The following is a 20,770-nucleotide window of genomic DNA, read 5'->3' as shown; positions in this document are numbered from 1 at the left end:
GAGCTAGAAACTGGAGTTTTTAGTTACTGTTTTTTTAAGGCAAGAAGCAGATACTTGCAGGGATCCAAACTGTGCAAAATATATTCCATGTGCAATGAAAGAAACAACATTGTGCCTCATATCCAAACAGCTAGGTCTTTTAAGTCTTGCTTTGCTGTTTATGAAGGATTTTTTAAGGTTTTCATCTGGCAATAAGCTATTTATTACAAGTTGCTTCCATTTTTTGCTTGCTGCTCCCTCCTTTGCATGAGACATGTAGTTCGATCTGGTGTCATGTTTCATAGAATCATAGAGTTGGAAGAGACCACAAGGGCCATCCAGTCCAACCCCCTGCCAATCAGTCTCCTTTTCAATGAGGCTTTAAGTCAGGGGTGGGCAACCTATGGCCCTCCAGATGGTGATGGACTCCAGCTGCCATCAGCCCAACCAGCATGTCGAGTGAGATTAGAGATGATTGGTGTCAAGAGCCCAGCAACTTCTGGAGGTGCCCTGGCTCTGCTTTAAGCATTCATAGGAATGCTATGCTAAGATACCCACCCACCCCCAAGAGCTGATAACATGTAAGGTGCTGGGATACTGAAGGGAAAAGAAAATTTGAGGTGAGAAATACCTGGTTTTGAAATGTTTTTTAAAGATATAAAATTTGGCATTTATATTTGGCTTTTTTATTGAAATTTGGAATGTTTTAATGTGGTTTGTATTGGATTATTAAATTGGAAAACTTATTTATTACGTGCCAGCAGGTCATCAATCTAAAAATCTATACAGCCACTCACTTGGTCACCAAGAGTAAGAATCCTCTCCAGCTGAACAAGCAAGGAGCATTTTGAAAACAAAGAACCAGTTCTTGCTTAAAAGCTGCTGGTATATCAGATGTAAGAGACCCACTCTCCATCAGCTTAGTTAGGACTGCAGTTTGTGTCCCTCCCCTCATTGATACCTGAATCTGCCTTTCCCCCCGCAGGGCAGTCTCAAGTAGGTCGCGCGCCCTGGCACTGAGGGGTAGAGATCGCTCCGGCGCCCCCGCCCTCGCAGGGCGCAGCATGGTTTCCGTGCGGCGCCCTGCCTACCGGCCCGGCGCCATGTCACACCGCGCCACCGGGGGTCTACCTAGAGCCGGCCCTGTTCCCCCTCTCCCCTTCCTGCTTCTATTATGTCTATCAGACTGTACATTACATTGTTTGAAAATGTAAGTCACCAGGTGAAGGGCAGTAATTAAGTAATAAGGAAGTGTAGGTAGGCAGGGTAAGAAGCACTCTGGGCCTTGCAAACTTATTAGTGAGGCTGAAGGGGAAAAATGCCATCCCCTTATCAAAATAATAATAAACACAAGCATAACCGCAGCACATATTTTCAGAAAAGATCAAGAGAACAAGTGTCATATTTTCAGGTAACTCTTTAAAACAGCAAAGAAAGCTCCACTGCCCAAACTGTGCATCTGAGGGGAGCTCTTGCCCAGAGGAGACAGATTTGTCTTGGAATTTGTCTCTGCCAGAGGCGACAGGCACACCTTTAGCCAAGAGATGTCCCCCACAAACACTCAACAACAGGTAGGCGCCAAAGTCCAGAGCGTACAGGCCAGCCAACAAGGGTAAACAGTCCCAAACTGGCCAAGTCCCAAACGACACGATTTGTCCCAAACAGGACTTGGTTTGAATAAATACACAACAGCTGATATGCCAGCACAGAAGGTATATATGTATATATATACACACAAGGCATGGTCCACGAACGTTGCCACCCATCCTCTCCACAGGGCAGGTGGGCATGTTGCCTGTGCCCAGAGTTGAGGAGCCGCTGCTTTCTACACGAAAGGACAGTCCCAATGTTTCCAGAAAGTTCCACCAAGTTGGGGTTGATGCCGATCCTGGAGATTAGCAGCACAGGGAATGATGGGTGGGTGGGGTGCCAAGATGGCAGAGCCACTCACTGACCAGCAAGGGGCTTGAAAGGAACAAGAGGCTGTGTACGAAAAGTCCCAGCACATAGGCCTCTTTCTCCACCTTTGATCAGTTACCCAAAACAAATCCATGCTAATTCTGCTTCCCACTCACTCCAAGCCAAACCCCAGGGACTATACATTCTGCGCCCAAATGATACAAATTCTACAAGTGCATTTTGTTTAAATTTATTCTAATAGGCCCTCCATATGTTTTGGGGATGCCTGTAATAGGCAGTCCCAAAAGTGTTAAACATTCTGCGAGCACAGAGGGCACAGAGGGAGTGGAATGAAGGTGCAGAGAGGATTTTGGCCTTATTTTGGCATCCTCATGGGAAGAACAGAACCCTACCCCTTGCCCATAGTAGGAACATGAGATCCAGTGTGATCTAGTGGATATAACAATGTCCTCACAGGTGGGAGACCTGGATTTAAAATCCAACATCTGCCATGGACACTCTGGGTAAGCCATTGATTTTTCTCAAAAAGATAGACACACTGTGCTCCTTCGCTTGCTTTCTCTCGCTATACTGCTCTCAGTTCACTCTAATTTTTATGGGTGTGCCTTCTTCACACCAGCAGTTTTCCTCCCAAACCTACTAAAGGCCAACATAATAGAAACAGGGCTGCAGAGGTCAATTTTTAACATCAACAGGGACACATAGGTGGAGTGCAGGGCATAACCCATGTGTGTGGCCAGGATTTATGTTGGGGGGGGGCAGAACTGAGCTATCTGTGGTGCGATTGGTCAGCTAGTCAAGTATTTTTATTTATTTACTTGATGGGGGAAAGCTGCCCCCCCTGCACCTATGCCTATGGCAGAACCCTACTGTGGCTAAGCTCCCTGAAGTTCTTTTTCCAGCCTGGCTGTTATTACCAGAATCAACCCTGGCTGAAGTAAAAAAATGCCTGAAGCATGAGGCAGGAAAGGCTTGGCTCTTCTCACCAGCAGGCTCTCTTTGATGTAAACAAACAAACAAACAAACAACTCCCCTCTCAAAATGTGAATGGTCCAAACACAGGAGCAAACCTAAAACATCATGGGCCCTTTGTCACATCTATTTTGGTCCAAGTAATGAAATTACTATGATGCAAGATGCAGTGGTAGAATTCTGGACTGTGTTACTACAGGTTGCTGGTGTCAGTGGTGATCTTATTTGCGAATGCTCTCCCATGTAAGACAACCAACAAACCTGCTTGTATTAACGTTAGGCAAGCACCGTCATTACACTGTTTTAGACATCTTTTAAAAGCAGCAAGCCTATCCAAACATATAATTTAGTTGTATTTGTTTTTAAATTTATGCTAATTTTATCTGTATATCACGGATAATTATTTTACACTGTTTGTGTACACCACTTAGGAGAGTTTTGATTAAGCAGTTTATAAATTCTTCTAAACAAATAAATGCAGCAGTCTAGCACATCAGGGGGAAAGGTTTACTGTAACTCTCTTCCTGACATGCTTGTTTATTACATGCCTGGATATGGAGTTTATTATTATTAATGTTATTTAAACCCACACAACATATTGTCATCAAATAAAAACAAGACCCCTCCCTGCAAGCATTTTGAAGTGGTACAGTCCAGGACTCCTACCAACTCACTCATTCTGTGTAATGTGCAGATTGACTTGAACTTTCTAACCCAGCCAATCCAAATGCATGTCTCTAACACAGCCTTCCCCACGCCTCTGTTCCCAACTCCTTCAAGCAAGAAATCCCATTCAAAATGTCATCTCAGAATGCCCAGCACTTTGCATCCTGGGTCAAGATCACACTGTGAGACGGTTTGCTCCGAGAGATGAGGACGCTTTCGCCACAATTGCTGGACCAGGCAGAAACAACACACCATTCCTGGAGACACAGTGGCAGGGAGCAAGATCAGTCATTGGTGATGCCCTTGGCCCGCAGTTCCTCTTGCACCCGAGCAAGGTATGTAGGATCAGGATAGCCAAACCTGGTAGGAAATGGAGATCAAATGTCATAAACTTATTAGCTGAGTTTTCCCACTTAGGCCAGTGATTTCCCAGATTTTCCACTTCTGACTTTGCATGGGGAGCTGTGGGGAGGACTCCCTGCCCAGAGAGAACTAGCATATCGGGGGCAAAAATTCAGCCCCAGGGCCGGCTCTAGGCCCGCCCCCGGTGGCGCGGGGCGCCACTGCGCCCGCTGAGAGGCGCGGCTGAGGCTGCCCCATGCGTGCCTCCGCTGTTCAGCGGCTTCAGGCCGCTCTCCGGAGGCGCGCGGGCCTGGGGCCGCCTCCACCACACGCAGGGGCATCGCAACAGGGGGCGGGCAGCGCCCCCTGGCCCAGGGCCGGCCCTACGGCAGGCTGGGTGGCGCAGTGCAGCTGCGCCTGTGGGAGGCCCCCTGCGCGCCCACCTGCCCGCCACGCTAGGAAATGGGGGGGGCGCCGGGCATGCTTAAGATGGCCCTGCTCAGCCCCCTGGGCAACCTCCCACCCTTCTTTCTCTGGGGTTCAGGAAAACCAACTATGCATCTGGAACTTGAGTAAAAGGGTCCCAGAGTGGTCATGTGACAGAAGATGAATGTTAATGAAGCCAGAGAAAGATCTTGCTTATTGCTGTCAGCTTCCTGGGGACTCTGTAGTGTCTCATAAACCCCATGGTTCTGGTTCTTGGAGTATCTTACTGAGAACCCTAACCCTTTTCCAAGCAGCCTCTACTCACCTACCCTTGGTGACCCAACCTTCAATGCCACCATGCTTATCCCCCTCCCTCTCCCCCACCCCACAACTCCAAGACAGGTCCTTACAACTGTGGTCCACCGGTGCAGTTGGTTTTGTGATGGATGTCGTTCCAGGTGATGACGTTGGCTCGGCCTGTGGTCATGGAGGTGCCGATGGTGAAAGTGAGGCGTTGGTCAAAGGCCTTGCGGAACAGCGCCAGCACCTTGTTGCCTTCGGGGCAGTCGGGCAGGTAGGCCACACGAGTGGTACCTGGGTAGCGGACACCAGGGTTGGGATGCTCCACCTGCAAAAGGTGACCCAGGAAGGGCAAGGAGAATCCATTGTTAACCTAAGGAGGTTGGTGAACTGGACGGGCTGAGAAGCCCGGGACAAGTGCCTGCTCTAATCCTGAGCCCGCTGGCCCTGGTTTAGATCACCCTGCTTCCACTGAGGCCTCTTGCTCCTCTGCAGAAATCTAAGAGTTTGGGGATTCCTGAAGGCAGTAACAGGAGGGGAAATGACACACCTCAGCTACCATTTTAAATCTTCTTCCAGATTTTTTTTTGGGGGGGGAAGATGGCAGACCAAAACATTGGCTATTTATCACTTTCAAATCAGGATTTCATTCTCTGCTACAATGCAGCACTCCATGAATGCAGGGGTGTGGGCATGTAATTAAGATCAGGGCAGCTGAACAGTCAGTCACACAGAATGAGAGTGAGCATGATGTGGCAGGCTGAATTTCCTCCCCTTAGCCATGCAGCCCACTGAGAGGAGACTATTTCCCAGTCACCATCTCTCAGGCTCACTCCTACCTCACAGGGCTGTTGTGAGGATATAAGTTCCTTTGGAATATAAATGCAATGAACAACAATTAATTGGGTGGCAATAGAAAAACACCATTTGGCATATTTTCCAAAGTTCAATGAATACACATTTGCATTCCACGTACCATCAAGAGAGTTCATTGGGATCGAGAGAAATAATGCAGGGGGAGAAACTATACCTTGAACATATACCATTAAAAATGACTTTATATTGGTGCCAGCAGGGCAGGGATCCACTTAGCAGAGCCAGCAACAAAGGCAGCAGTCACATTTGGGAACAAGTGAATAAACACACATTACCATCTAAAAGAGGCTCAACACACTGTGGATCGTATGACCATTAAGTCCATAGTCCAAAATCACTTGACCAACTCTGGGACTTTATCATATTATCCTCCATTGACTTCAACAAGCATTTTTATTCCAGTAGCAAACACAACAGCTGCTAATAACAGAGCTTCCATTTGCATACTGGGAACCTGAAGAGAAGACACCGTGAAAGCCCAATAAAATATAAAACATGTCCTCAGGCACACTCATGAAATTCCACACACCGGATTCTACCTAATACAAACTAGGAAATGCCATGAAAAACCATTTTGCTTTATCCCAAAGCTGTGGAAACTTTTTAGATATTGTACTCTTTATCCCCAAATGGTGTTTTTCTTGACTGAAAGTTACTTTGGCTGGCTGGATCGCCACATGCACTTACTTTAGCAATCCATCCACTGGGAAGCCTTCTTTCTTCACTCTACTTCTCTGGTTTTCTTTTATTTTCTGTTTTCTTTTCTCAGTCACTTCTCTTTTTTCTTCACTTCCCTCTGTAGCCCCCTAGTCTTGTGCAATGGCCCCCCATTTACAATATTTTCACCTGGGGCCCCCTTGGAATATCCTGGGGCCCCCAGGGGGCCATATGGCCCCTGGTTGAGAAACACTGCTGTACCCTATGTTCCCAACCCATTCTCAGCTCCCCAGCTCCCCTCCAGGAAGGAGAAGACACCATTCACCTTCAATCTACATGCAACCCACTGAAAGGTTTTTCTTCACAACTGAGCCCCACCTCCCAGGACAATAACAGTGACCAAACTGTGGCCCTTCAAACGTCATTTGATTCCCACCAGGCCCAGGCAGTATGGCCAACAGTCAGGCATGATGGTGAGCCACAGGTTCCCTACCCCTGGCAATACAGAAACTTAACAAACTCCCCGTCCCCTTCCAATGTCCAGCTTCAAGGCTCCTCTCAAATCTTCATGTTGTCTCTACACCCTGAATTTTCCTATCACTCCAGCTCCCAAAGAACTAAGAGTCACCAGGAAGAGGGAATCCTGTCACTATAGCCCTATTTGCATGTTAGTAACACCTACAATTATCCCCAGTGTGAAGAAGAACACAAGGCTGTGCTTGCTGGCGGTTCCCACTCTGGCCCCACTTGAACTATACAATTAAAGCAGAATCATGTCCCTTTAAACAGTTATGGGTTCCCCTAAAATATCCTGGGAAATGTAGTTTGTTAGGCGACCCCTACCCCCCTCACTGAGCTACAATTTCCAGACACTTGAAGAGGCTACTCTGGAGATTTTAGCTCCCTGAGGGGAATATTGGTCTCAGCACCCTTAACAAATGACAGCTCCCAGGAGTCTTTGCAGGAAGCCATGACTGTTGAAAGTGACATGACACTGCTTTAAATGTAGAGTGCAGATGATACCCCTGTCACAATCAGAAGCAGAAACCTGCTCTGTATGCCCTAGTGGGATTTAGGAGTCTGAGCAATCAGGGGCTTAAATTGTGCCCACGCGAATACAGCAGGCTCCCCACTTTAGACACAACATGAGGACAGAAGGGAGGCTGGGCTGGCAGCCAACACAACACAACACAACACCGGACAAGAGAGCCAGTGAGTTTGGCCTTGCTCTCCCACTCAGACAATGATAATAGGTGACTAATCCTGTGCAAGTTTACACAGAATTTAGCAGGTCTCATTCCCATGTGACTGTGCACAGGATTGCATCTAAGAAATATTAAGTGTGTGGGATGGGGGGCAGCACAGACAAAAGCAGAGCCAATTGTCATCAAGTTCTATGGAGCAAAGTAAGGCTGCAAACAGTATTGCTGGGGGGGGGGAAGCTGCCTTCCTCTGAGTGACAAGGGGGCAACCAGGAACAGGTTTAGATTCCCATCCCAATGGTGCTTCTCAGAAACCCCTTTTAGCACGACCCACAAAAACAAATAGTTGACTCACTTATGGGGATATATATATATAAACAGTGTATGTGGGGGTACCACTGTGGGGGGAACAAAACATGCCCCTTGCCCTGACACTGGATGCCCTCTTCTCCACCCCATGTGCCACAATATATCTCAGTGCAGTGAATGCAGGCACACTCCGCTGCCTCACACACACACCCCTGCGCCCCCTGACAACACTTCCCTGGCCCTCACAACAACAGCCATCTTGCGACCCTTTTATAAATCTCTTATGAATACAGATAGAGACCAACTCTACTTACTCCTTGTATGCCAGGTGGGAAGACATACTGGATGATGATGGTGCCATATTTCTCATAGCCAGGGAGGAGCAGGCTTGAGTCCTTGGAGACCAGCATGCGCCCGTTCTCCGGCTGGTTGCCCACCAGTTGCCCATAGAAACGCCCACACATAGGGCAGGCTTTCTTGACTTGCAAGGCGCGAGTGATGCAGTCCTCGCAGAAGGAGTGCTTGCACTTCTCCAGAGTCTTAATGTTCTGGATCTCCCCCAAACAGATGGGGCACTGGCTGTCCTGTTCCTCCTCCCCTCCCCACGAGCAGCTGGCCACACCTCCGCTGCCACTGACCACTCTGGGCCCGGAGGTCTGCTGCCCTCTGGATATCAATGCAGCCCCTCGGCGGTGAAGCTCCACAGCCCCGTGCTCTCGGCTCTTCTCCATTAAGGCCATGCAGCCCATCAGCTCGCTCTGGCGCTGGGCCTTCTTCAGCTCTTTCTCCGTCTCCTTGAGCAGGGCTTTGAGGGCTTTGCGGGCCAGGTAGAGGCCGTTGCTCGGCCCGTGGGCAGGCAAGGTGATCTGCAGCACGTAGATCTCAGAGGTCTCGCCATCAATTAAGATGCCAACCTTGTTCTCCTCCTTCAGCTTAACCAGCTTGGCTGGGCTTTCCTTAGTCAAGAAGTCCCAGACGTGTTTATTTACCGTGAGCCTATTCTTGGTGGTGCCTCCGCAAGCGGCCATCCTGGATAAAACAAACGATACTGAAGAGAGAGAGAAAGGAAGAACAGAGTCATCAAAGCTGCAGAAAGTGGCTCCAGGCAGGATTAAAGACAACTGGACACTCACATTCCGCCCTTCTCATCATCGGAACAAAGCTGGTCAGGACTTGAAGGCTGTTATTTGTCTGCTCTGATAAAAGTTTTTTGGGTTTTGCTGAGCATGACATATACTAGAAACCCATTAGCAGACCCCCAGATATTCAAAATCCCTACATCTTTGTTCTGATTCAACACATCCGTACTGCCTAATCCCATCTTAATACAACCCTGTGTCGAGCACTCCCAGAATGTTTGAATAATCAGAAATCTAACTAGGTTGGGGGAACCCAGGATTTTAACAGCTCGTTTTACTATTATGAAGTGGGTGGGGAGAGGAAAGGGATGGATGTGTGCATCATGTGCAGTTCTGCCCTGACAGAAGACTTAGCCTTACACACGTTCTTGCTGGGTTTCACTTTACATCATTCCTAACCAGCATGGCCAGTGGTCAGGGATGGTGGGATTTGGGAGTCCAGTAATGTCTGAGGCCTGCAGGCTCCCCATCTCTGACTTAAGTGGTTACAGCTCTAGTGGATTGCCTGGATTTTGTTTGTTTCAAGACCAGCCTACTGCTGCACAATGTCACTGTCCTTCCTATCACCCCACCCCACCCCACCCTGATTTCTCTGAGTCCATGAAGATGCAAGGTAAGAGACATAACAAACACAGGGAGCTGCCTTTCACAAGGTCACACTCTTTGCCGCCTGGCTGACAAACAGCTCTACTGGGTCTTAAGCAGAGGTCTGTCTGCTCCCAGCCCAGGTTATATTTTAAGTGTAAATGCCAGGAGTGGGTGACAGGGATTGAATAGGATGCCTTCCCCATGCAAAACTGTGGGTCTTCCCTGGATACTGAGTCATGCACAGAGCACTTCCACTTTGTGGCAAGTGACCAGCCGTTCCCACACTGCAACTTCCTTCTAGTCAATTAGTGTAGAAAGCGGTCAAATGTTTAAAACATCAGCTGCAAAATGAGGCATGGCTTTCCTCCTGACTTTTGGACAAAGGGTAGAATTCAATGTAGTGCTGAGTGGGGTATGCATGTATGGAACGAGAGCCACTTGTGCAACAGGACTCTGCCCCCTCTCTTCTTCCCAAGTGCACTGCCAAAACCTGTTCTAGGGGTTCCCCCAACCCTCCCAAGCACATTTTGGTGGTGCAGAGGAAGGAGAGGGGGAGGGGGGAGAGTATCCCACTGTGCAAGTGAACATTGTCCCATGCATTCAACTATTAAACTATAAAGACTGCAGGGTTTTGAAATAAAGGACATCCATTCTGAAATGGCCAACAAGCCTTTTAAAATAAATCTGCACTATCTACTCCCAAGCTCCTTTAAGGGACATTTGGCAAGCTTAAGCAGAGCATTACTGGGTAATTAGAACCCACCAGCAATCCATTAGGAATAAAAGATTAGTAAAAAAGATTTCAAAGCCTTTTGAGAGACATCATATTGGGAGAGGAATCCAGAGAGAAAGCCTAACAGGACAGAGGAGGTGGAACATACCCAGCCAAAGTATATTACAACCTGAAGCATATTTATTCAAAAGACATCCTCAAAAAGTTCAGTAAGACTTGTTCTCTTATAAACTGTTTTTGAAACATCTGAAAATGGAGTTATTGTTGTATTTTTTATTTTTTTTGTAAATTACCACTGAAAGAACACCTGCAAAAAGTTTGCTTTTCAAGTGTATAAACTGCTGCTTTTTAAATGTTTGACATTGTGGAGTTGTTCCCTTTCTATAATGTCAGCATAATTTGTTGTTTTTAATTTGTTGTTTTGATGTCTTTCACTGATTTCTTACAGCACAATTCTCACAGCCAGGCATCTTAGACATAACTGCCCTTAGTATGTGATAAGATAGATGCAGCTTCATTGTTTCATCCACATCAACTCGAGAAACTGCCTTATCTCTTACATACCCAGCAAGTCACTGAGTTCCACAGGGGAGTTTTTCCTCCAAGCTCCCCACTTCAGATATCAGAAGCCTGTTCCACTGGAACTCAGAAGAGTTACTATTAGTGTGGCTGCCTCTGTTCTGTGGGAAAGTATTCCTGTCAAGACATGACAGGTGCCCACTAGCTGTACTTTCTGGGAAAATTTGAAACCATTTTTGTTTCAACAAGCTAGACAAAAAGGCCTCTGCCTAAATGTTCGTTCTGTGATGTTTTGCAACCTACACTCTGTTCTTTTGGTGCTGTGGTGCCTTGGGACATGCATGTGGAAGGTGATCCACAAATTAATAAATAACAGCTGCAAGTATCAAAGAGAATGACCCTGAATAATAGACAAAACTTAACTAAAATTAGGCAGCTATCAAATGCCTCCTATGCATGCTGGAGGAAAGAGATAAGTGGCCAGAGGACATTGCATTATGGGAATTTGTCATTTCCCAGAATATAAGAAGCAAAATAAAACTGCCCCTGCAGCTGGTCCTGTTATGGTGTGTGGAAAGTGTACTATCCTGCTTGCAGGCCTCCCATAGGTATTTGGTTGGCTACTGTGAGAGCCGAATGCTAGACCACATCAATCTGATCTAGGCAAGCTCATCTTATGTAGTCCATTGGCCCAGGACTTCTATTCCAAGCACAGAAGCCATGCAAGGTGAAGCCTGCCCCTGAATTACCTAATGCAGTCCAAGTCAAATAGCAGAGAAGTGGCTTCCCAGATGCCCTTGCTAAATCTGCCTCCACTGCCATTTGCCCTTTCTGGGCCTGATGGGGTTACAATGCAATTTTGGTGCCTGGGAGTCTAATCTCCAGAATTGGACACAAGTTCACTGGGTGTGTCTTTGGCAGTGGCAAGTGGTACCCTCAAGGCAGGGCCATTGGGCAGAAGACCAGGGCTCCACTCAGAAGAACAAGTAGGAAGCGCCGCCCACCCCCGCCCCGCCCCCCCCCCCACGCAGCAGGGCTGGCTTACTTAATTCACTTTAAAATGTAAGTAATACACCAGGCATAGGCAAACTCCGGCCTTCCAGATGTTTGGGACTACAATTCCCATCATCCCTGACCACTGGTCCTGTTAGCTAGGGATGATGGGATTGAAGTCCCAAACATCTGGAGGGCCGCAGTTTGGGGATGCCTGTAATACATCTGTATTACAGGCATCCCTAAACTCGGCCCTCCAGATTACACCTGTATTACAGGCATCCCCAAACTCGGCCCTCCTAATGTTTGGGACTACAATTCCCATCACCCCCCCTCCCTCAGATCATTAAACCCAGACTGAGGGCCACAAGTCTGAAATGACTTAACTGTACCACTGAGAATTCCCTTCCCTTTCAGACTGAGTCCAAGCCTGGCCTTGTTAAGGCTATGGTCACTTAAGATTACCCTCATCCATTTCCCCATCTTTTTTTTAGTGAATAAATGCTCAATTACAGATAGCTGTTTTCAGGAAGAATGGGATAAAGGACCCTGTGATTTTATTGTATGCCACCCTGAGGTTTATGGAGTCCCCTCTGCTTTACTGAAGGGCAGCATTGAAATTCTCAGAATAACATAGTTAAGAATGTCATGTAAAATACATGGAGAGTAACCAGCTGGCAAGGCAGGCATGAAAGCAAGGATTTAACACAACTCTGGTGAAACTGTAACAGAATTGTGACAAAGTGTGAAACATTATGACCAGCATCTATGATTTGCAGCAGACTTCTTTCTACACAGTGGCCCCTATCCAGCTGGTGGTCACTGCATCTGGGCTTTACATTTAAAATGAATGAATACGGTACATTACTTTTAGTTATATGTTCTGTTCAACCGCCCCATTTTCTTCTGCACTTTGGAGTTTTTGGTTTTCATTTTAATACCCCCAAGCAAAAAAAATTCAATCACCATCACCACCCCACACCCTCAAAACTGGGCATTAAAAACAGTTCATAGGCAGACTGAAACCCTGGAACCAACAGCAGAACTCAACTTTTGTTCCCAGACAAATACACACTCAAAATAAATTAACCTGTTCAATCAGCCTTTGCAAGCCTTGTGCCCTGCAGATGCTTTGGACTACAACTTCCACCAGCCCCCATCCAGCACATCTGGCAGCAGTTGGTGGAAGTTATAGTCCAAAACATCTGCAGGGCACAAGACTGGCAAAGGCTGTGTTAGAATAATCAGCCACCTTCTTCCAACTAGACTCAAGATACACCTCTTTGGCATGACCAGGAGGGCAGTGATGGGGCCCTCCAGATGTTGCTGGTTTCCATTTCCCATCATCCCTGACCATTGACCATACTCGATGGGGCTAGTGGGACTTGGGAGTCCAATGGCATCTGGAGGGCTACAGGTTGCCAACCCTTGCAGCAAGGTCTGAGATATGAAGAAGAGCATATTGCCCTCTAAAAGCGGAGGGGGGGGCATGGGCTACATGGGAGATGTGTGCTGTTACCTTCCCAAGGTTTAGAGAAAAAATAGCAAGTCTGCCTGTTGCCTTGTCTCTCTCACACCCACACAAATGTTCTCAGAACCACCCAGCAGTGGTATAGTGTTGAATTTTGAGGTTCAGGCAATCTTCATACCCATGTACCATACAACCCAAGACTATGCAACCAAAAATCAAATTTTGACCAATGCAACCAAGCGAATCCCCCCCTCAACCCCTACTCCTGCCTTGCTTAACATTCAGCCCAGTGAAGTATTCTAGTGGCCTCAAAAATTTGCTCACTATTTCCTGAAAGTTCCATTAGTCCTAACTAGGGATTCTGGAATGCCTCTCCTGCCAATTTACCCCTTGGACACACATGCAACTTACCTGCTCCTTTCCTTTCCTTTGTTAATTCGGTGGGTATCTCTCTGTGTGGAAAAGAACACTTCCTAATCTGGCATGCAGAGGAGGATTAGCTCATAGCACCCCAAAGAGAGGACACTAGCGCCTTTGCCCTGACGCTAAGTGGCAATTTATTTGGTCCCTTCTCCGGAGTTACCCAGAAAGAAGAGGGATGCTTTTGCGTCGAGGCCTCAGGCAGAAGGATGAACCCCTACGGGCGACAATGGCAGAGTAAAGGGGCCTTTGGAGTTAATCTCCATAGCCATAGAAATGGGAGGATATGGAATTCACGTCCGTGGGAGACAAAAGAACCCCAAGAGCACAGGAGAGAGGGAGGGAGGAGGAGGAGAGAGAGAGAGGGAGGGAGGGAGGGAGGGAGGGAGGGAGGGAGGAGAGAAAGAGAAAGAGAGGGAGGGAGGGAGGTTCCCATCCCCCGCGCCGGAGATCGCAGTACCGTACCTGGCGAGCCCATGGGAGAGGCTGAGCGCGAGGACCAGCCGGATGTGGGAGTTCAGCTGAGCTGCGAATCAGAAACTGCAAGGGAAAGAAGGGGGCGGGTTAGGTCGCGGCTGCGCCGAGAGGGAAATTGCGCGATACAGTATTTTTAGCTGCCACGGACGAGCTTCTCTTTTTGCGCCCGAGCGCAACGCTCCATCCAGAAGCGCAGCAGCCTGTGCAAGCGCTTCCTCGATCCTGAGACAAGACCTTCACCTTCAATATCCCCCCGAAAATTTTTTCGTTTTCCCTGTTTGCTGCTAAGAAGCAAATCATCCCGAGTTCAATGTGTCTCACTATGTGAGTTTTAAGATTGCCGTTTTGCCTCACATTACCTGGGCATTCCCATTTTCCTTTTGGGTGCAATCCTAGGTACACATACCTGGAAGTAAGCCACGCAGAACTCAGCCATGCACAGGATTGCACTGGAAAGGATTAGGGCAGATTAGCAGCTGCTGCTGCACTTGAATTGCAATCCTGTCTGAAGAAGTGTGCATGCACACGAAAGCTCACACCAAGTACAAACTTAGTTGGTCTCTAAGGTGCTGCTGGAAGGAATTTTTTTATTTCGTTTCGACTACGGCAGACCAACACGCTACCTAATTAACTAATCCTGTTTTTGTCTACCAGTGAGTTTAAAGGGGTAACACTCTCAACTAAGAGGGTTATAGGACTGCAGCCTTACAATGCTTATGAAGTTCAATCAGAGTTAGTTGCTTGTGTGTACAAGATTGCAGCTTTAGTGATTTGTAAAATTCGGCCTAATGAAGGATTGTTTCACTGAGCCTTTTGGGATGCAGAAGTTATTTGCTCCTGAATTTGTCTTGGAGCACAAGTCCAAATTTAGAATTTATGCAATAGTTTAATTCTTATTTCACTGCAACATATATATTCTGACTTCTGTGTGATATTAAATGAGCTAATGATAACATTTTAAACTGCAAATGCAAAAATAGGGTTACAATAAGGAATAAGGGTGCCACTGTGTGTGTGTGTGTGTGTGGGTGGGTGGGTGGGTGGGTGGAGAACTCTCCCTTACCACCATGTACTGGTCACAGCTCTTCCTTACACACCCAAAGAACAAAGCTTAAGATGGGCTAGTGGTTAGATTAGAACTATCTGTAGCCCAGAAGCTGGTTTTGAATGCTCATTCTAAGGTATCTTTGCCTGTTCTGCTACCAGAGACCATTAAAATAATCACTTAAGAGCCCTCTCCCAATTACATTAGTACTGCCCCATTCTACTGCATTATTATTATTGCCTCATCTGCACTATACATTTAAATCAGTATTGCCCCACTTTAAACAGTCATGGCTTCCAGGGCCATCTTAAGCATATCTGGCGGCATGGTGCAAAGCTCCCTCTGGCGGCGCCCACCCCACCCCCGTTTCCAAGAGTTTTTTTAGGGAGGATGGCGCTGCCAGTGGGGCTGGAGGAGGAGGGCAGTGGCTGAAAGGCGGCTCCTCCCAGCTCAGCTGGCCGCTTCGTGCCACGGTGGCCACGACAGACAGAGGCTCCAGGCACAGAGCTGCTTTGGCGCGGCATGGCGGAGGCGGGCGAGGGCAGCGAGCTGATGCCGGGAGATGCCACATCCAGCCTCTGCCTCTTCCCTGGCGCCCTCTAGAACTTGGCACCCAGTACCACCAGCCTCTGTGGGTAAGACGTCCCTAATGGCTTCCCCCAAAGTATCCTTGAGTTTGTTAAGGGTACTGAGAGTTGTTAGGAGATCCCCATTCCCACCACAGAGCTGAAAACCGATCCCCAGGGATGATGGCAGGGTCATATCAATGTACAGAGTTGCTGGAAGCTATGTAGAATACCCAGCGCAGACCTGGAAGAGTAAGAGCTCTGTTGACATCCTGACTGGAGCTCTTCCTAGTGCAACTCTTGGATGACCTCAGACATGGCTGGAAAATGCTTTTGGTGGTGTTGTGTGTGGGTGCTCCAATTCATCAAAAGTTCCTTTGCCTGGAAGAGAGCCTTGCTTTACCATTTCCAAAGCCAATCTTGCAGGAACATTAGTTGGTTCATGAGAAAAAGCCACCATTCTACCTATTTTGTGAAAGCTTGAACAAATCTGCAACAACTGCCTATGTAGCAAGCTCAACTCCCCTGGATTTCCTTCCAGTTCTGGGGGTAGACCAGGTACAAATCTCACTTGCAAGGCTGCCTGCCTAAGTAAGGGGGGTGTTTTCATGGATGTAATGTTGTAACTCGCTCTTGGATCCCTTTGTAGGCATGAAGAGCAGGCTATAAATATCTGAAGTAATTAGTAAGTTTTATTGGCGAGGACTATAGCTCAGTGGTAGAGCACATGCCTTGCCTGAAAAAGGCTCCAGGTTCCACCCCTTGTGTTTGGGACTCTCCTGAAATCCTGCCTGTCAGTGTCAACAACACTGAGCTGGACTGGTGGTTGCAGCCAATGGTCTGACTTGGTATAAGGCAGCTTCCTAGGTTCCTAAATGCTAAGATTCCAGGCGCTGCAAAGCTTCCTTGTCCTGGAAGTCTTTATGGAGCTTTTGCCTGGACCAAATTGGGGAGGGGAAAACAAGACGGAATGAGGGCAAGAGAAGGTGAGCCAACTCTCTTCCTGCTGCATAGGTCACTAGGGAGCACTACACCACCCTTTCCAAATACACTAGAGTTGAGGAAACAAAACAAAAACCCATCACACAAAAATCAAGTAGGCCTATGCAGTCATTTGTGGTTTGGAAGGATCTTGAAGGAACAAACCCAGCTCATAATAATGAGTTCAACTCTACAACTAAACAATTGAGAATTCTACTACAACCCCAACCAACCAACCAGTTTTCCATCACCACAGGCCAGGCACCATACAGGAAACTCTACTAACTCAATCCTAACAGCTGCACTTAGTCATTATTGGATCTTTAGTAGGGAAAAAACACCACACAGGATTTGGATGTGCCTTGAAAGATCAGAGGGGAAGAGTTGGGGTGGGGTGATCTTCCATGTCTATTTTCTGGTACCATCAGTATGGAAGCCAAGGCATTTACCCTTTGTGAACAGCAACACCACAGGTAGCCTTTAATCCTCTGTACCAGCAAATATGGGACAGCCAGTGAAGGCAGTCCAGTAGCAAAGGACCTAATCTTAGAATCATAGAGTTGGAAAGGACCCAAGGGTCATCTAGTCCAACCCCCTGCAATGCAGGAATCTCAGCTAAAGCATCCAGGACATACAGCCATCCAACCTCTGCTTAAAAGCCTTCAAAGAAGGAAAGTCCACAACCTGCCAAGGGAGATCGTTCCACTGTCAAATAGCTCTTACCTTCAGAAAGTTCTTCCTGATGTTTAGTCGGAATCTCCTATCTTGTAACTTGAAGCCATTGGTTCAAGTCCTACCATCCAGAGCAGGAGAAAACAAGATCGCTCCATTTTCTATGTGATAGCCCTTGAGATATTTGAGGGTGGCTATCATATCTCCTCTCAGTCTGCTTTTCCCCCAGGCTAAACATACCCAGCTCCTTCAACCTTTCCTCATAAGGCTTGGTTTCCAGATCCTTGATCATCTTGGTTGCCCTCCACAGCACATGTCAACATCCTTTTTAACTTTCCAGAACTGGAAACAGTATTCCAGGTGTGGCCTGACCAAGGCAGAATAGAGTGGTACTATTACTTTCCTTGATCTGGACACTATGTTGATGCCGCCTAAAATAGCATTAGCTTTTCTTTGCTGCTGCATCACACTGTTGACTCATGTTAAACTTGTGGTCCACCAAGACCCCTAGAACTGTTTCACATGTACTACTAGAAAGTCCGGTGTTCCCAATTCTATATTTGTGCATCTGGTTCTTCCTGCCTAAGTGCAGAACCTGACATTTGTCCCTATTGAAATTCATTTTGTTAGCTTGTGCCCAGTTCTCCAATCTGTTGAGGTCATTTTGAATTCTGATTCTGTCTTCTGCGTTAGCTGCCCCTCCCAGTTTGGTGTCATGAGTAGATTTGATGAGCATCCCCTCAATTCCTTCATCCAAGTCATGTATAAAGGCGGTGAACAACAACAGGCCCAGGACAGAACCCTGTGGCACCCCACTTGTCACTTTTCCCTAGGGTGACAAGGGACCATTAATGAATACTCTTTGGGTTCGGTCAATCCACCAGCTACAAATCCACAACAGTTACCTGGTTCAGCCCACATTTTACTGGATTCTTTACAAAAAATATTATAAGGGGGGATTCAATTTATATTTCTGCTACTTCAGAATGGGAAATTTTAGCAGGCATGGCTTTCCTCACCTCTGTGTCATGATGAGAAATCATGCTTGTTAAAAAGGTAATTTTTTTACAATAGGAGCCCTGCCCCCTATTGCACCTGGACACTTCTACCTATGTGACCTTGGGCACAGCAGGGCCCTTACATTTCAATAGGCCTCACCTGTACAATAGTAAGGATAAAAGGCCCCAGCCCACTGCCAGTGATGGAGGAAAACAAACATGGAGTGGAGGGGGGAATAGAAGAAAAGAAAGCTACTGCAATTGGGTGGGGTTGGGGAGTGAGAGAGAAAATCACCTTTCAGGATGGCTCCCTGCCCCTGGGTATGTGTGGGTGAGAGAGATTTTTATATCAATCCATTTCCCTCCCCCCACCCCCAATCTGGGTGCAGCTGCCAATCTCACCAGACTGCCTCCTCCATTCACCAGGGATTGTTTATCAAAGAGGAGGCCCAGCAGCCTTCACTTCCTTGAAGAAACCGGGATAAAAACGGAACAAAGGGGAGGGGGGCGGGGGTGAAAGACAATGCCTGGGAAAATAAGGCTTTATTTCTCCATTCCTCTTCAACACGTCCCCAGCCCGGAGTTCGCATCAATATAGCTTCATCACCATCACCGCCCCAGCTCCAAAGAGCCCACCCCACGTCCCCACCCCACTTCACCCCGCCCTATTTTTCAGACCCCTCCCCCACCATCCTCAGGGCGAAAGACCTTAAATACGACGCGCAACAGTGAATGACAAAATGTGTCCATATCCGCACCTTTGCATGGCGAGAAAAAAGGTGGGCAATTAAGTTTCATCCTCACTTGACCCAATTCTGCCTCGGACAGCACCGCCTCGCCTTGGTGGGGGCGGCGGAGGGAGGCAAATGAAAAGATCTTTCCCTGCCCGCCTCCGCGATTCGGAGACGCTTGACAGGTAGACGAGCAGGCAGCGCGATGGGCACGTCGTTACATAAAGACCCGCAAACAAAAAAGCCCCTCCGTGTACAACACCCCCCCCCCAAAAAGATGAGGGAACCCATTTGGTAACGTGCCCCCCGCCGATGCCTGTGTGTGTATACACAACGCAACCGCGCGCGCACACACACACACCCCCTCCCCTCAAAACAATCCTTCAAGGCAACCCCCCTGCTGCAAAGGCAGCTGACAACACACAATGAAGATGCCGCCGCAGCTGCTCGGATCAACGGCTGCCGGATATGCAGATGAGGCCCGATGAATTCACCACATTATCGTCCTTATTTTAATTTAACCGAGAAAAAGCAGCAGCAGCAGCATCTACAGCGCCAGCCCCGCACCCGTCGCCCGGCTAGCGCGCAATGATCTCCATCCGCCCCGCTCCCCGCGCAAAAAGCGCCGCGCTCTTGCAAGCGGGTTCCGCGCGCCCCCGCCCCGCTCCTCTCCCCCCCCCCCTGAGGCGGCGGCACCCACCATAGCGGTGCATCCGAGGCTGGCGAGGAAACTCCGTCCATCGGAAGCTTGGCCCGGGCTGCGTTGGCGAAGGCCGCGGGCGAGATCGATCGAGCGGAGGACGAGGCGGCCTTTGGCGCGCCCGAGGTGGCGGCGCGGGGAAGCGCGCACAGGTACCGCGGGGTTGATGCTGCTGCTGCTGCCGCCGCCGCCGCCGATCACCGCCCCGCTCCCCGCCAAGCAGCCATCGCCGGGCGCATCACGTGGCGCCCGCTTGGTGCCGGAATGGTGGTCATAGCCATAGCAACAACTCGACGTGGCTGCGGAGAGAGCGCGAGGCCCGGCTGCCTGCGCGCGCGGGAGATGGTGGGCGGCGGGAAGGAGGGGGGAGTAGAAGCAGCAGCAGCAGCTTCGGGTTTCTCACGACATCCTCCTCTTAGCAGAGACCGCCGAGCCCATAGCTCAGAAGTGGCGACGCATCCCCATCCTATCGCTGCGCCCGCTTCCTCAGAAACACACACACACCCGTTACTGGGACCCGCGCCCAGTAAATTGGCAGCCCCTCTCCCGCCTGGCTCTGCTTTTATCCTGAAGTGTGATGGGGGAGCTTTAACAATAACAATAATAATCGTTACAGGTTCACTGGAGAATAAATCCCAGGGAACTCGGCAGAAATAAACCCGTAGAGATGAATGGCACACTGCTCTGTATTGCAAGTGCCATGGAGCTCAAGGCAATCTTGTGCCTGTGTGATGACGCCACTCCTGTGTAAGCTTGCTCAGAAGTAAACCTTGAGGTGTCCTGTGCAGCTTCTCTCCCAGTCGTCTTCTCCATAATCTTCACAATCCCTTCCTAAGCCTAGGTTGGTGCTATCCTTCTATAGTAAAAAAAAAAAAATCCTTCCAGTAGCACCTTGTTGTTTAGTCATTTAGTCGTGTCTGACTCTACATGACCCCATGGACCATAGCGCGTCAGGCACTCCTGTCTTGCACTGCCTCCCGCAGTTTGGTCAAACTCATGTTTGTAGCTTCAAGTACACTGTCCAGCCATCTCGTCCTCTGTCGTCCCCTTCTCCTAGTGCCCTCAATCTTTCCTAACATCAGGGTCTT

General features: G+C 48.4%; 1 protein-coding gene across 3 annotated transcripts; it reads right to left on the bottom strand.

The window, feature by feature from the left end:
• Positions 1 to 1,381: 1,381 nt before the first annotated feature.
• DTX3 (deltex E3 ubiquitin ligase 3) lies at positions 1,382 to 20,391 on the bottom strand. 3 transcript variants are annotated; one of them, XM_035102556.3, is made up of 5 exons: positions 19,683 to 20,391; positions 13,978 to 14,052; positions 7,964 to 8,697; positions 4,716 to 4,933; positions 1,382 to 3,897 (listed from the first exon to the last, which is right to left on the bottom strand). In XM_035102556.3, the coding sequence occupies exons 2-5, from the start codon at positions 13,988 to 13,990 to the stop codon at positions 3,822 to 3,824; spliced, it is 1,041 nt and encodes a 346-aa protein (XP_034958447.1). In that variant the 5' UTR covers positions 13,991 to 14,052; positions 19,683 to 20,391; the 3' UTR covers positions 1,382 to 3,821. The 3 variants fall into 3 exon arrangements, with proteins under 3 accessions (XP_034958447.1, XP_088518970.1, XP_034958452.1); XM_088662844.1 differs by lacking the exon at positions 19,683 to 20,391 and adding an exon at positions 15,845 to 15,863; XM_035102561.3 differs by lacking the exons at positions 13,978 to 14,052; positions 19,683 to 20,391 and adding an exon at positions 13,504 to 13,938.
• Between the last annotated feature and the right edge of the window lie 379 nt (positions 20,392 to 20,770).

This window comes from Zootoca vivipara, chromosome 2, assembly GCF_965207765.1.
Source record: "Zootoca vivipara chromosome 2, rZooViv2.hap1.1, whole genome shotgun sequence".
NCBI lineage: Eukaryota > Metazoa > Chordata > Lepidosauria > Squamata > Lacertidae > Zootoca > Zootoca vivipara.
Note: the sequence above shows the minus strand (reverse complement) of the source record. Positions and strands in the feature narration are given on the sequence as shown.